The 16156-nt window shown below is 50.6% G+C and overlaps 1 protein-coding gene across 7 annotated transcripts in view; it reads right to left on the reverse strand.

Annotated features, from left to right (window-relative positions):
• The window catches only part of LOC135057044 (gastrula zinc finger protein XlCGF26.1-like), a 353457-nt gene that overhangs the window by 35655 nt on the left and 301646 nt on the right, over nucleotides 1-16156 (reverse strand). For 3 of the 7 annotated variants that reach the window (XM_063962907.1, XM_063962909.1, XM_063962908.1), the window contains one exon: nucleotides 7179-7370. The exons of the other annotated variants lie outside the window; for them this stretch is intronic. In XM_063962907.1, the coding sequence (XP_063818977.1) occupies nucleotides 7179-7370 (192 nt within the window). The remainder of the gene's footprint in view (nucleotides 1-7178; nucleotides 7371-16156) is intronic. 7 annotated transcript variants of the gene reach the window in all.

Genomic DNA, 16156 nt, shown 5'->3' on the forward strand with positions numbered 1-16156 from the left:
TCGTACGAAGCTACCATTTTTCCCAGGACTCGTGTGCATTGATGTACCGACACCTGTCCTGGTTTTAGGATGTCTCTGACTAGAGATGACAACTCCTCGGCTTTTTCCACTGGAAGAAAACACTCTTTTCTGGTCTGTGTCCAGAATCATTCCCAGGAACAGAAGACGTGTCGTCGGGACCAGCTGTGACTTTGGAATATTGAGAATCCAGTCGTGCTGTTGTAGCACTTCCCGAGAGAGTGCTACCCCCACTAGCAACTGTTCTTTGGACCTCGCCTTTATCAGGAGATCGTCCAAGTACGGGATAACAAAAACTTCCTTCTTGCGAAGGAGTATCCTCATTTCGGCCATTACCTTGGTAAAGACCTTCAGTGCCGTGGACAACTCCAACGGCAGCGTCTGGAACTGATAGTGACAGTCCTGTACCACATATCTGAGGTACTCCTGGTGAGGAGGGTAAATGGGGACATGCAGGTACGCATCCTTGATGTCCAGGGAGACCCTGTAATCCCCCTCGTCCAGGCTCGTAATAACTGCCCTGAGCGATTCCATCTTGAACTTGAATCTTCCGATATAAAAGTTCAAGTATTTTAATTTTAAGATGGGTCTCACCGAACCGTTCTGTTTCGGTACCACAACCACTGTGGAATAGTAACCCCTTCCTTGCTGAAGGAGGGGTACCTTGACAATCACTTGTGATTATAGTGTTGAATAGCCACCAACGCCGCCTCCCTGGCAGAGGGAGGTGCCGGTAAGGCAGATTTTAGGAAACGGCGGGGGGAAGAACGTCTCGAACTCCAGCCTGTACCCCTGAGATACTACTTGAAAGCCCCAGGGATCCATGTGAGAGAGCTCACTGGGCACCTAAATTTCTGAGACAGGCCCTCACCGTACCCGGGTCCGCCTGAGCAGCCCCAGCACCATGCTGTGGACCTACCGGACGCAGGGGGACTTCTGCTCTTGGGAACTAGCTGTGTGTGCAGCTTTTTCCTCTACCTTTGCCTCTCGGCAGAAAGGATGAGCCTCTAGCCCTCTTGCTTTTCTGGGGCCGAAAGGACTGTACTTGATGATGCGGTGCTTTCTTTTGTTGTTGGGTAGCCTGTGGCAAAAAAGTCGATTTCCTAGCAGTAGCTGTGGAAACGAGGTCTGAAAGACCATCCCCAAACAGTTTTACCCCCTTATAGGGCAAACTTCCACGTGCCGATTCGAGTCGGCATCGCCTGACCATTGCCAAGTCCATAACCCCCATCTGGCGGCAATGGACCTAGCGCTTATTTTTGATGCCAGCCGGCAAATATCCCTCTGTGCATCACGCATGTATAAGACCACGTCTTTTATATGCTCTATTTTCAGCAAAATATTGTCCCTATCCATAGTTATTTTCCGACAGGGAATCTGACCATGCAGCGGGAGCACTGCACATCCATGCCGAAGCAATGGCTGGTCGCAATATAATGCTGAGTGTGTGATTATATCTTTTAGGGTAACCACCTGCTTTCTATCAGCAGGTTCCTCCAGGGCGGCCGTATCTGGAGACGGTAGTGCCACCTCTCTGATAAGCATGAAAGCGCTGTATCTACCCTATGGGGTGTTTCCCAACGTGACCTATCCTCTGGCAGGAAAGGGTACGCTGCCAATAACCGTTTAGAAATTATCAATTTCTTACCGGGGGAAGACCACGCTTCCTCACACACCTCATTTAATTTCTCAGATGCAGGAAAAACTACTGGTAGTTTTCTCTCACCAACATAATACCCTTTTATGTGGTACCTGGGGTATTATCATAAATGTGTAATACATTTTTCATTGCCTCAATCATGTAACGGGTGGACCTATTTGGAGGGTACACTAGTCTCATCGTCGTCGACACTGGAGACGGTATCCGTGTCGACATCTGTGTCTGCCATCTGAGGTAGCGGGTGTTTTTAGAGCCCCCCATGACATTTGAGACGCTGGAACAGGCACAAGCTGAGTAGCCGGCTGTTCTGTGTCGTCGACCTTTTGTGTAAGGAGTTGACACTTTCACGTAATCCTTCCATAAGTCCAACCACTCCGGTGTCGACCCCGCAGGGGGGTGACATCACATTTACAGGCATTCACTCCGCCTCCACATCATTTTCCTCTTCATACATGTCGACACAGCCGTACCGACACACAGCACACACACAGGGAATGCTCTGACAGAGGACAGGACCCCACAAAGCCGCCCTTTGGGGAGACAGAGGGAGAGTATGCCAGCACACACCAGGGAGCTATATATCACAGGGATATCACCTATAAAGAGTGTTTTACCTTATAGCTGCCTATATATATATATATTGTATACTGCGCCTAATTTGTGCCCCCCCCCCCTCTTTTTTTAACCCTTGCTGTAGTGTATTGACTGCAGGGGAGAGCCAGGGAGCTTCCCTCCAGTGGAGCTGTGAGGGAAAATGGCGCCAGTGTGCTGAGGGAGATAGCTCCGCCGCTTTTTCGCTGACTTTTCTCCCGCATTTTTATGGATTCTGGCAGGGGTTAAAAAGCACCTATATAGCCTCCGGGGTTATATATTGTGCCAGTTTGCTAGCCAAGGTGTCAGTATTGCTGCTCAGGGCGCCCCCCCCCCCCCCAGCGCCCTGCACCCATCAGTGACCGAAGTGTGTGGTGTGCATGAGGAGCAATGGCGCACAGCTGCAGTGCTGTGCGCTACCTTGGAGAAGACAGAAGTCTTCAGCCGCCGATTTTCCGGACCACCTTCTTGCTTCTGGCTCTGTAAGGGGGACGGCGGCGCGGCTCTGGGAACGGACGACGAGATCGGTGCTTGTGTTCGAACCCTCTGGAGCTAATGGTGTCCAGTAGCCTAAGAAGCCCAAGCTACCACCACTTAGGTAGGTTCGCTTCTTCTCCCCTTAGTCCCTCGATGCAGTGAGCCTGTTGCCAGCAGGTCTCACTGAAAATAAAAAAACCTAACATATACTTTCTTCCTAGGAGCTCAGGAGAGCCCCTAGTGTGCATCCAGCTCGGCCGGGCACAGAAATCTAACTGAGGCTTGGAGGAGGGTAATAGGGGGAGGAGCCAGTGCACACAAGATAGTCCCAAATCTTTCTTTAGAGTGCCCAGTCTCCTGCGGAGCACGTCTATTCCCCATGGTCCTTACGGAGGTCCCAGCATCCACTAGGACGTCAGAGAAAACTGTGTTGACCTTGCCCATGTCGACCAATTAATGTGTCAACCTGCTCACTGTCGACCTTCACTGGCCGACCTAATGACTGTCGACCTACAGACCGGATACCATCTGAATCACTCCCTCCATGAGTCCCAGTACTGCCAGCAGTCTCTGTACTCGCTGCATGTGCACAGTCTGCAATGCATTACACAAGAGCCATGTACCGAAACACTGTCTCCAGACACTACGCTCAGCTGAGTCATGTGTCTCAACTCACTTCACTGTATCTCTTGGCCCATGACTACTCGTAGTAAAAGAAAGACAAGAGAAAGGACGCAACCTAAGCCTGTTCAGTCACAGTGCAGGATTGTGCAGAGAGCGATCAGCTCTTTTCAATGATTAGGCTGTTGACGGCTGCTGCTGTGTTGTGTGCGGAACTCGGAAGTGGTGCGAGGAGGGCTGAAATATCTCAGAGAGGCTATCAAGGATGGACTCTGCCAGTGGGGGCGTTCGCTGCAATCGGCCTCCCCCCCTTAAATCTGACAATGTATTCAGACACCTCCCCTGGTGTTACTGTATAATGCCCCATTCCCAGCAGTCACCTCTCCAGTCATCACCCAGACACCTCCCCTGGTGTTACTGTATAATGCCCCATTCCCAGCAGTCACCTCTCCAGTCATCACCCAGACACCTCCCCTGGTGTTACTGTATAATGCCCCATTCCCAGCAGTCACCTCTCCAGTCATCACCCAGACACCTCCCCTGGTGTTACTGTATAATGCCCCATTCCCAGCAGTCACCTCTCCAGTCATCACCCAGACACCTCCCCTGGTGTTACTGTATAATGCCCCATTCCCAGGAGTCACCTCTCCAGTCATCACCCAGATACCTCCCCTGGTGTTACTGTATAATGCCCCATTCCCGGCAGTCACCTCTCCAGTCATCACCCAGACACCTCCCCTGGTGTTACTGTATAATGCCCCATTCCCGGCAGTCACCTCTCCAGTCATCACCCAGACACCTCCCCTGGTGTTACTGTATAATGCCCCATTCCCAGCAGTCACCTCTCCAGTCATCACCCAGACACATCCCCTGGTGTTACTGTATAATGTCCCATTCCCAGCAGTCACCTCTCCAGTCATCACCCAGACACCTCCCCTGGTGTTACTGTATAATGTCCCATTCCCAGCAGTCACCTCTCCAGTCATCACCCAGACACCTCCCCTGGTGTTACTGTATAATGTCCCATTCCCAGCAGTCACCTCTCCAGTCATCACCCAGACACCTCCCCTGGTGTTACTGTATAATGCCCCATTCCCAGCAGTCACCTCTCCAGTCATCACCCAGACACCTCCCCTGGTGTTACTGTATAATGTCCCATTCCCAGCAGTCACCTCTCCAGTCATCACCCAGACACCTCCCCTGGTGTTACTGTATAATGCCCCATTCCCAGCAGTCACCTCTCCAGTCATCACCCAGACACCTCCCCTGGTGTTACTGTATAATGCCCCATTCCCAGGAGTCACCTCTCCAGTCATCACCCAGACACCTCCCCTGGTGTTACTGTATAATGCCCCATTCCCAGCAGTCACCTCTCCAGTCATCACCCAGACACATCCCCTGGTGTTACTGTATAATGCCCCATTCCCAGCAGTCACCTCTCCAGTCATCACCCAGACACCTCCCCTGGTGTTACTGTATAATGTCCCATTCCCAGCAGTCACCTCTCCAGTCATCACCCAGACACCTCCCCTAGTGTTACTGTATAATGCCCCATTCCCAGCAGTCACCTCTCCAGTCATCACCCAGACACATCCCCTGGTGTTACTGTATAATGCCCCATTCCCAGCAGTCACCTCTCCAGTCATCACCCAGACACCTCCCCTGGTGTTACTGTATAATGTCCCATTCTCAGCAGTCACCTCTCCAGTCATCACCCAGACGCCTCCCCTGGTGTTACTGTATAATGTCCCATTCCCAGCAGTCACCTCTCCAGTCATCACCCAGACGCCTCCCCTGGTGTTACTGTATAATGCCCCATTCCCAGCAGTCACCTCTCCAGTCATCACCCAGACACCTCCCCTGGTGTTACTGTATAATGCCCCATTCCCAGGAGTCACCTCTCCAGTCATCACCCAGACACCTCCCCTGGTGTTACTGTATAATGCCCCATTCCCAGCAGTCACCTCTCCAGTCATCACCCAGACACCTCCCCTGGTGTTACTGTATAATGCCCCATTCCCAGGAGTCACCTCTCCAGTCATCACCCAGACACCTCCCCTGGTGTTACTGTATAATGCCCCATTCCCAGCAGTCACCTCTCCAGTCATCACCCAGACACCTCCCCTGGTGTTACTGTATAATGTCCCATTCCCAGCAGTCACCTCTCCAGTCATCACCCAGACACCTCCCCTGGTGTTACTGTATAATGTCCCATTCCCAGCAGTCACCTCTCCAGTCATCACCCAGACACCTCCCCTGGTGTTACTGTATAATGCCCCATTCCCAGCAGTCACCTCTCCAGTCATCACCCAGACACCTCCCCTGGTGTTACTGTATAATGCCCCATTCCCAGCAGTCACCTCTCCAGTCATCACCCAGACACCTCCCCTGGTGTTACTGTATAATGTCCCATTCCCAGCAGTCACCTCTCCAGTCATCACCCAGACACCTCCCCTGGTGTTACTGTATAATGCCCCATTCCCAGCAGTCACCTCTCCAGTCATCACCCAGACACCTCCCCTGGTGTTACTGTATAATGCCCCATTCCCAGGAGTCACCTCTCCAGTCATCACCCAGACACCTCCCCTGGTGTTACTGTATAATGCCCCATTCCCAGCAGTCACCTCTCCAGTCATCACCCAGACACATCCCCTGGTGTTACTGTATAATGCCCCATTCCCAGCAGTCACCTCTCCAGTCATCACCCAGACACCTCCCCTGGTGTTACTGTATAATGTCCCATTCCCAGCAGTCACCTCTCCAGTCATCACCCAGACACCTCCCCTAGTGTTACTGTATAATGCCCCATTCCCAGCAGTCACCTCTCCAGTCATCACCCAGACACCTCCCCTGGTGTTACTGTATAATGCCCCATTCCCAGCAGTCACCTCTCCAGTCATCACCCAGACACCTCCCCTGGTGTTACTGTATAATGTCCCATTCTCAGCAGTCACCTCTCCAGTCATCACCCAGACGCCTCCCCTGGTGTTACTGTATAATGTCCCATTCCCAGCAGTCACCTCTCCAGTCATCACCCAGACGCCTCCCCTGGTGTTACTGTATAATGCCCCATTCCCAGCAGTCACCTCTCCAGTCATCACCCAGACACCTCCCCTGGTGTTACTGTATAATGCCCCATTCCCAGCAGTCACCTCTCCAGTCATCACCCAGACACCTCCCCTGGTGTTACTGTATAATATCCCATTCCCAGCAGTCACCTCTCCAGTCATCACCCAGACACTCCCCTGGTGTTACTGTATAACGTCCCATTCCCAGCAGTCACCTCTCCAGTCATCACCCAGACACCTCCCCTGGTGTTACTGTATAATGCCCCATTCCCAGCAGTCACCTCTCCAGTCATCACCCAGACACCTCCCCTGGTGTTACTGTATAATGCCCCATTCCCAGGAGTCACCTCTCCAGTCATCACCCAGACACCTCCCCTGGTGTTACTGTATAATGCCCCATTCCCAGCAGTCACCTCTCCAGTCATCACCCAGACACCTTCCCTGGTGTTACTGTATAATGCCCCATTCCCAGCAGTCACCTCTCCAGTCATCACCCAGACACCTCCCCTAGTGTTACTGTATAATATCCCATTCTCAGCAGTCACCTCTCCAGTCATCACCCAGACACCTCCCCTAGTGTTACTGTATAATATCCCATTCTCAGCAGTCACCTCTCCAGTCATCACCCAGACACCTCCCCTGGTGTTACTGTATAATGTCCCATTCCCAGCAGTCACCTCTCCAGTCATCACACAGACACCTCCCCTGGTGTTACGGTATAATGCCCCATTCCCAGCAGTCACCTCTCCAGTCAGCAGCTGTATTATCTTTTTGGTGAGTTCCAGGATCTTCTGCTCATTGTTTCTCTCATGTATCAGTGAGTGAGATGGAGAAATCATGATGGGGCTCTGGGTCTTGCTCAATAGTCCTGACACACGAGAATGGCTACAGGGTGTCTCACACTCACCGGATGTCTTCCTCACTACTGTGTAATCCTGTGTAATGAGAGACATCAATGAACAGCTAAATTAAACTCCATCGATATAGAACTGATTTTTAAGAGTTAATAGTGCTTAATATACAAGAAGAGATTGTTTTACAAATATGACCCCTCTCCTATCGGTTATCTTTTCCAACATATAGTACATTGGGGAGTATATAGTACATCTCCTGCAGTTCCCGCCATAAATAACACATTGTGAGAAATGTAACATGATCTATCTATATATCTATAATGTATGAAGACTGTGGGGCAGATGCTATCTGGGGTGCTTTATGAGTGGGACAAGTGTTTTTAGACTAGCAGGTGGGACTAATCGGTCTGTTTTTTATGTACCCTGAAATTTCATTTTAGCACTTATTTTGCTGGGAAAAAATAGGATTTTCATACCTACCGGTAAATCCTTTCTCTTAGTCCGTAGAGGATGCTGGGGACTCCAAAAGGACCATGGGGGTATAGACGGGATCTGCAGGAGACATGGGCACTTTAAGACTTTAAATGGGTGTGAGCTGGCTCCTCCCTCTATGCCCCTCCTCCAGACCTCAGTTATAGGAACTGTGCCAGGGAGACGGACATTTCGAGGAAAACGATTTTTGTTAACCAAGGGTGAGATACATACCAGCTCACACCACAACACACCGTACAACATGGTATTTAACTAAAACCAGTTAACAGTATGAACCAAAAAATCAGCAACAAGCTGATCGAAACCAAAACACAACCGTTGTGTGGTAAAAGCAATAACTATGAACAAGTACTGCAGATAGAGTCCGCACAGGGACGGGCCCCCAGCAGCCTCTACAGACTAAGAGAAAAGGATTTACCGGTAGGTATTAAAATCCTATTTTCTCCTTCGTCCTAGAGGATGCTGGGGACTCCAAAAGGACCATGGGGTTTATACCAAAGCTCCAGGCCGGGCGGGAGAGTGCGGATGACTCTGCAGCACCGATTGAGCAAACATGAGGTCCTCATCAGCCAGGGTATCAAACTTGTAGAACTTCGCAAAGGTGTTTGAACCCGACCAAGTAGCCGCTCGGCAAAGTTGCAATGTCGAGACCTCCCAGGCAGCCACCCAAGACGAGCCCACCTTTCTGGTAGAATGGGCCTTTACCGATTTCGGCAACGGCAATCCTGCCGTAGAATGAGCCTACTGGATCATATTACAAATCCAGCGAGCGATAGTCTGCTTAGAAGCAGGAGCCCCAATCTTGTTGGATGCGTACAGGACAAACAGAGCCTCCGTTTTCCTAATACGAGCCGTTCTGGCAACATACATTTTCAAAGCTCTGACCACATCAAGAGACTTTAAATAGGCCAAGGCTTCAGTAGCCACAGGTACCACAATAGGTTGGTTCATGTGAAATGAAGAAACCACCTTTGGTAAAAATTGTTGACGATTTCTCAACTCTTCTCTATCCTCGTGGAAAATCAAATAGGGGCTTTTGTGAGACAAAGCTGCCAATTTTGACACCCGCCTTGCGGACGCCAAGGCCAATAGCATGACTACTTTCCAAGTGAGAAATTTCAACTCAACCGTTTGTAAAGGTTCAAACCAATGTGACATAAGGAACTGTAACACCACGTTAAGGTCCCATGGTGCCACCGGGGGCACAAATGGAGGTTGGATGTGCAGCACGCCTTTCACAAAAGTCTGTACTTCTGGAAGCGAGGCCAATTCCCTTTGAAAGAAAATTGATAAGGACGAAATCTGCACTTTAATGGAGCCTAACTTCAGGCCCGCATCCACACCTGCTTGTAAAAAAATGGAGAAACCGACCCAGCTGAAATTCTTCCGTAGTAGCCTTCTTGGATTCACACCAAGACACATATTTTCTCCAAATACAGTGGTAATGCTTCGCCGTTACCTCCTTACTAGCTTTCAGTAGAGTAGGAAGGATCTCTCCGGGAATACCCTTCCGCACTAGGATTTTGCGTTCAATCGCCACGCTGTCAAACGCAACCGCGGTAAGTCTTGGAATATGCACGGCCCTTGCTGTAACAGATCCTCTCTCAGAGGAAGAGGCCAGGGATCTTCTATGAGTAATTCCTGAAGATCCGGATACCAGGCCCATCGTGGCCAATCTGGAACAACTAGTGTCGCCTGAACCCTTGTTCTTCTTATGATCTGAATCACCTTTGGGATGAGTGGAAGTGGAGGGAATACATAGACCGACTGATACACCCATGGTGTCACTAGGACGTCCACAGCTACTGCTTGAGGGTCCCTTGACCTGGAACAGTATTTCTGAAGTTTCTTGTTGAGGCGAGAGGCCATCATGTTTATTTGAGGAATTCCCCAACGACTTGTCACTACTGCAAAGACCTCTTGATGAAGACCCCACTCTCCTGGATGGAGATTGTGTCTGCTGAGGAAGTCTGCTTCCCAGTTGTCCACTCCTGGAATGAAGACTGCTGACAGAGCGCTTGCATGTCTCTCCGCCCAGCGAAGAACTTTTGTGGCCTCCACCATCGCCGCTCTGCTCCTTGTTCCGCCCTGGCAGTTTATGCGCGCCACTGCTGTTATGTTGTCAGACTGAATCAGGACGGGTAGGCCGCGAAGAAAATGTTCTGCTTGTAGAAGGCCGTTGTAGATGGCCCTTAATTCCAGAATGTTTATGTGCAGACAAGCCTCCTGGCTTGACCATTTCCCCAGGAAATTTTGTCCCTGTGTGACTGCTCCCCAACCTCGGAGACTTGCATCCGTGGTTACCAGGATCCAATCCTGGATCCCGAACCTGCGTCCCTCTAAAAGGTGAGAACTTTGGAGCCACCACAGGAGAGAAATCCTGGCCATGGGAGATAGGCTTATCTTCCGGTGCATGTGTAGGTGAGACCCGGACCACTTGTCCAACAGGTCCCACTGAAAAACCCTGGCATGGAACCTGCCAAACGGGATGTCCTCGTAGGCCGCCACCATCTTCCCCAGCACCCGAGTGCATTGATGAATCGACACCCTTGCCGGTTTCAGAATCCCCTTGACCATGTTCTGTATCTCCAGAGCTTTTTCTATCGGGAGAAAAATTCTCTGCAAATCCTTGTCCAGAATCATGCCCAAGAACGACAGCCGTGTTGTCGGAATCAACTGTGACTTTGGCAAATTTAGGAGCCAACCATGTTGCTGCAGAACGGACAGAGAAAGCGCAACTTTTTTTAGTAACAGCTCCTTTGATTTTGCCTTTATCAGGAGTTCGTCCAAGTACAGGATAATTGTGACACCCTGCTTGCGCACGAGCACCATCATTTCCGCCATTACTTTGGTGAAAATCCTCTGGGCCGTGGAAAGACCAAACGGCAACGTCTGAAATTGGTAATGACACTCCTGAACAGCAAACCTCAGGTAAGCCTAATGAGGAGGATATATGGGGACATGTAGGTAAGCATCCTTCATGTTGACTGACACCATAAAATCCCCCCTTCCAGACTGGAAATCACTGCTCGGAAAGATTCCATTTTGAATTTGAATCTTTTCAAATATAGATTGAGGGATTTTAAGTTCAGAATCGGTCTGACCGAACCATCCGGCTTCGCGACCACGAACAGGCTTGAATAAAACCCTTCTACCCGTTGTGACAGGTGTCACAACTGAGTGTTTTGGCTGACAGGAGGAAGCCTCAGTTGTAGGGGCTGAAATGAACTTAAACCTGGGAGGTTTAATCAGACCCCTGGACATGTAAGTGTGGAAAGACTACCCGAAGGTGTGACCATGACAACCAGGTTAAAAGTCAAAATAAAAGTTTATTAACAGACTCCGTGTAATAACAAACAGCATTCAAGGTTGATAATAGCAGTGGCAGATAATACAGTTTCTGGAACACTTTAACCATGGAAGGTATCACAGAGCACTGGTAGGTTAAAGAACAGTTGTACAAGTCATTTGATGGAATAACCTACCAGGCCTGGCTGTAGTAGTGGAGATAGCCAAGGAACACGCCAGTAGAGGTATTGGATGAAACTGGTAACTGGAATGAACTGCTGTAGTTACTGGATAGAACCAGCCAGGTGGTAAAGACACGGAGTGGATGCTGAATGGAATCAGCCAGGAGATGTAGAAACAGAGTGGATGCTGGATGGAACCAGCCAGGTGATGAAGACACGGAGTGGATACTGTAAGATGCTAGGGAGCGTGGAAACAGAAGTGTTGAAAAGTGGCTACCGGTGGTTAGTGGATACTGCTGGTAAGTAGGGATCCGCTGGATCGACACCGGCACTTTAATGAAACTGGAATCTTTGCTGAAAGCTGGCTGTAGGAAGCAGATGGGTTAATAGCTGGAAGCTGCAAGCTGGAACAGCCACGGAGGACTGCAGAGTCAGGCTGCACCGAAGGATGGAAGGCAGGTGCAGGTCTCTTAGTGGATGCTGGAGACAGGAGCTGGAACCTGGAGAAACAACCACAGGAGAGAGAGACTGGAACAAGGATTGACAAACAAAGCACTGACGATTTCGTGGGCAATTATGCAGATTTCCAGAGGCAGTGGATTGGTGGAACTGAAGCATGTGATTGGATCCAACATGGCTGCGCCCATGTTAGTACTTGGAGGGAAAGCTGGTTTGGAAAACCATGTGGAAACATAGCAGTAATGGCGGCGCCGGCCGCAGAGGACAGGAGACGCCAGATTGTCAACTGTATGCTGTGACACGTGGATGACAGCGGAGGCCGCGGCAGGCATGAAGCACCACTCTGACAACCTGCAAACTATAACACAGGAGCGGCGGCGGAGGCTGCGAGACGCCATGCAGGATTCAAACATGGCGCCGCTGTGACAGCGTCTCAGCGTGACAGGAGGAATATGCAGAGTGTAGACACAGATGAGATCCGGACTTGGAACGCTGAGCCAGCCTCAGGAGACATCTAAAAGGCAAGTAATGGCGTCCAGATACCCGGATCGTGACAACAGGGTTACTGTGACAATGACTTGCTGTAAACACAGCTTTTGTATTGCAGCGCACACCACTTCTCTTTCCGGAAGAGAAGCTGGCAGGGCTGATTTGAAAAATCAGTGGGGGGGCACGTCTTGAAACTCCAGTTTGTATCCTTGGGCCACAATTTCCAGCACCCAAGGATCCAAGCCTGAGTGGACCCAGACCCGACTGAAGAGCTGAAGCCGTGCCCCCACCAGTACGGACTCCCGCAACGGAGCCCCAGCGTCATGCGGTGGACTTGGCAGAAGCCGGGGAGGACTTCTGCTCCTGGGAGCTTGCCACAGCCAGTGATCTTTTTCCCCTTCCCTCTAGCAGCAAGGAAGGAGGACCCTCGTCCTTTTTTGAATTTACTAGACCGAAAGGACTGCATCTGATACTGAGGCGTTTTCTTTTGCTGTGGAGGGACAAAAGTTAGAAAAGATGACTTACCCGCAGTAGCCGTAGATACCAGGTCCGCGAGTCCCTCACCAAACAAAACACCACCTTTATACGGCAGCGCCTCCATAGCCCTCTTAGAGTCAGCATCACCATTCCATTGATGAGTCCATAATGCTCTCCTAGCCAAGATTGCCATGGCATTGGCCCTTGATCCCAAGAATAGACTGCAGCGTCCTTGATATGACCCATCGTCAAAAGAACGCTATCCCTATCCAGGGTGTCCAAGTCAGATGATAAGTTATCTGCCCACTTTTAAATTGCACTACTCACCCATGCTGACGCCACTGCAGGTCTGAGCAGTGTACCCGTAGTGACATAAATAGATTTCAAGGTAGTTTCCTGCTATGATCCGCAGGATCCTTTAGGGCCGCCGCGTCGGGGGACGGAAGCGCCACCTTCCTTGACAGCCGTGCTAGAGCCTTGTCCACATTGGGAGTCGACTTCCACTTTTTCCTATCCTCAGAGGGAAACGGGTATGCCATAATAATTCTCTTGGGAATCAGCAACTTTTTGTCAGGAATTTCCCAAGCCTTTTCAAAAAGAGTATGCAGTTCATGAGAGGGAGGAAACGTTACCGGAGGTTTCTTTCCTTTAAACATACAGACCCTTGTCTCAGGAATAGCAGGGTCTTCCGTGATATGTAACACTTCTTTTATTGCCACAATCATGTACTGAATGCTCTTAGCCAGTTTAGGATTCAACCTGGCATCACCATAGTCGACACTGGAGTACGAATCCGTGTCGGTATCTGTGTCTGCTATTTGGGTAAACAAACGTTTCTGCGACCCTGAGGGGATCTGAGCTTCTGACAAAACATCTTCCATGGATTGTTTCCATGTTTGATTGTGAGACTCAGATTTGTCTAATCTCTTATGCAACGAAGCCACACTTGCATTCAAGACACTCCACATATCTACCCAATCAGCAGTCGGCGGTGCCGACAGAGTCATTCCCACATTCTGTTCTGCCCCGACACCAGCCTCCTCCTGGGAAGAGCAGTCAGCCTCAGACATGTCGACACACGCGTACCGACACCCACTAACACACTGGGCTATGGGGAACAGACCCACAGTAAGGCCCTTCAGAGAGACAGAGAGGGAGTTTGCCAGCTCACACCCAGCGCCACCGCCGGTCTGAAGGAATATACAATGCCCCAGCCCCCCCTGCACCCGTGTAGCGCCGTTGGTGTGTGGGAGCAATGGCGCGCTGCGCGGTACCTCCAAGACCGATGTCTTCTGCCGCCTTCACTGAAGCCTTCTTTACTTCGGTTACTCACCCGGCTTCTCTCTTCTGGCTCTGTGAGGGGGACGGCGGCGCGGCTCAGGGAACGAGCAGCTAGGATATACCAAGTAATCAGACCCTCTGGAGCTAATGGTGTCCAGTAGCCTAAGAAGCAGAGCCTTTAATTCACAGAAGTAGGTCTGCTTCTCTCCCCTCAGTCCCACGAAGCAGGGAGCCAGCAGTGCTCCCTGAAAACAATAAACCTAACAGAAAGTCTTTTCTAGAGAAACTCTGTAGAGCTCCCCTAGTGTGTGTCCAGTCTCTCTGGGCACAGAATCTAACTGAGGTCAGGAGGAGGGTCATAGAGGGAGGAGCCAGTTCACACCCATTTAAAGTCTTAAAGTGCCTATGTCTCCTGTGGATCCCTGACCTGTGCCCATGCCCTGGTGATCTAGTGGGATCGCCTGTACCGACAGTGTCCACCGCCAGCGCGTGCGGCCTGCCTTCCACTGACCGCACCAGATCGCGAGCGGGACCCACTTACCACCTCCTGAAGCGCGGCCACGCGATCCTTGAGAACCCCAGCCGTGTGTGTCTAACATGAAGAAAACCGGAGCCTCTGCTGTAGGTACCCGGCAACCAGGGCTCGGGAGTGTACAGCGCCGCTGGGGAAAGCTGGAGCTACAGCAGTGAATGTCACAAGACATTTACCACCGCTGCTGCCCTTGAAGTCTTCACTTTGTACCTCATAAAAAGCTTTTCTCAGGGCTGCTTGGAGCAGCCCCTCTGTTAAGTGCCTGCTTACTGCAGCACCAACTGACAAAATGTGCTCCTGTGCTGGGAGGCGGGGTGATATAGGAGGCGGCGCTGTGCATTCTGGGAACAGTCAAAGCTTTGAGCCTGTTGGTGCCTCGGATCAAGATCCTACTCTACACCCCATTGTCCAGACTTGTGGAGCCCAGTGTACCCCGCAGCAGAAATACATTTTTTCTGTAATATACCCTTTTCCACCATAATGCCAGGTCCGATCTGGGTTATTGAACGTGGTTCCAACCCATGTCAGAGCCAGGTCAGACCCCTGTTACACTTAACCTTGGACCCCGGTTACGCCCAGGTTGGCCCCGTTTACACTGAACCTGTCTGCCCTGCTTGTCACACTGCCAATGCCGGATCCCACCTGGGAATTGGAAACGGGTCCTTCCCGGGTGGGATCCGGCATTGGCCGCTGCTGCAGGCTTCCCTGACCAGGCAATATGCAACAGGGGGGGGGGGGTGCGCGGAGCCGGCAGTAGGGGCAGAGGTGAAGCTGGCAGATGAGATCATCTCCGCGCCGCCTCTCCCTGCTGTAGTAAACGGGTCCCAGGACGCATTGACCCGGGAGCCTGTTTACGCAGCCGCTGACCCGGTATTCAACCCGGGTATAACACTGCTTTATTCCCGGGTTGAATTGCCGCGTTGGCAATGCCCTTTTTACACCGCATGCTGACCCGTGTGATACCGGGTTATTTCTGCGGTGTGAAAGGGGTATCACAGACACACCCTTGAAGCGGACCTCTGCATACACAGCCAATCAGAAGCTTTTAAGCATAAACTGGATCTGATAACCTGGGTTGCACTGTTTACACCGCACTGTAATCCGGGTCCTTCCCAGGTTCGACCCAGAAAGCTACCAGGGTCGGATTCCCGGGTAACTTCACCCAAGTTACGTTTTAAAGACCCTTTACGCCAACCCACGACGGCAATGGAGGAGGAGTATAACACACATACAAGGTGAAATCAATGTACACTGCTTTAACAATTGTAATAAAATTATTTCTATACAGGATCTCTCAAATTGCCATAATTAGTATTGTAGGCTACATCCAATTGTACAGTGACTAGCAAACGTATTCAACACCTAAAAAGTTTGAAGTGATGGTTTTAAAAAATAAACATGGAAATAAATAAATATGGAAAATGCTGCTTACATAAGTATTCAACCCCTGTGCTGTGGAAGCTCCAGGTTTACAAATTGCTGATAGTGCTCTAACAACTGAGAAAAGGCTGCAAAATAATTACAATACAATAATATCCAAGTGCTTGGATATCCCAGTGAGCAACGCTGGATCAATAGTGAGGAAATGGAGACTGGATAATACCACCCAGGCACTGCCTGGACAAGGCCGCCCCTCAGCACTCAGGGGTATACTTACTAAATGCGGT

Source organism: Pseudophryne corroboree, chromosome 3 (genome assembly GCF_028390025.1).
Source record: "Pseudophryne corroboree isolate aPseCor3 chromosome 3, aPseCor3.hap2, whole genome shotgun sequence".
NCBI classification, from domain to species: domain Eukaryota; kingdom Metazoa; phylum Chordata; class Amphibia; order Anura; family Myobatrachidae; genus Pseudophryne; species Pseudophryne corroboree.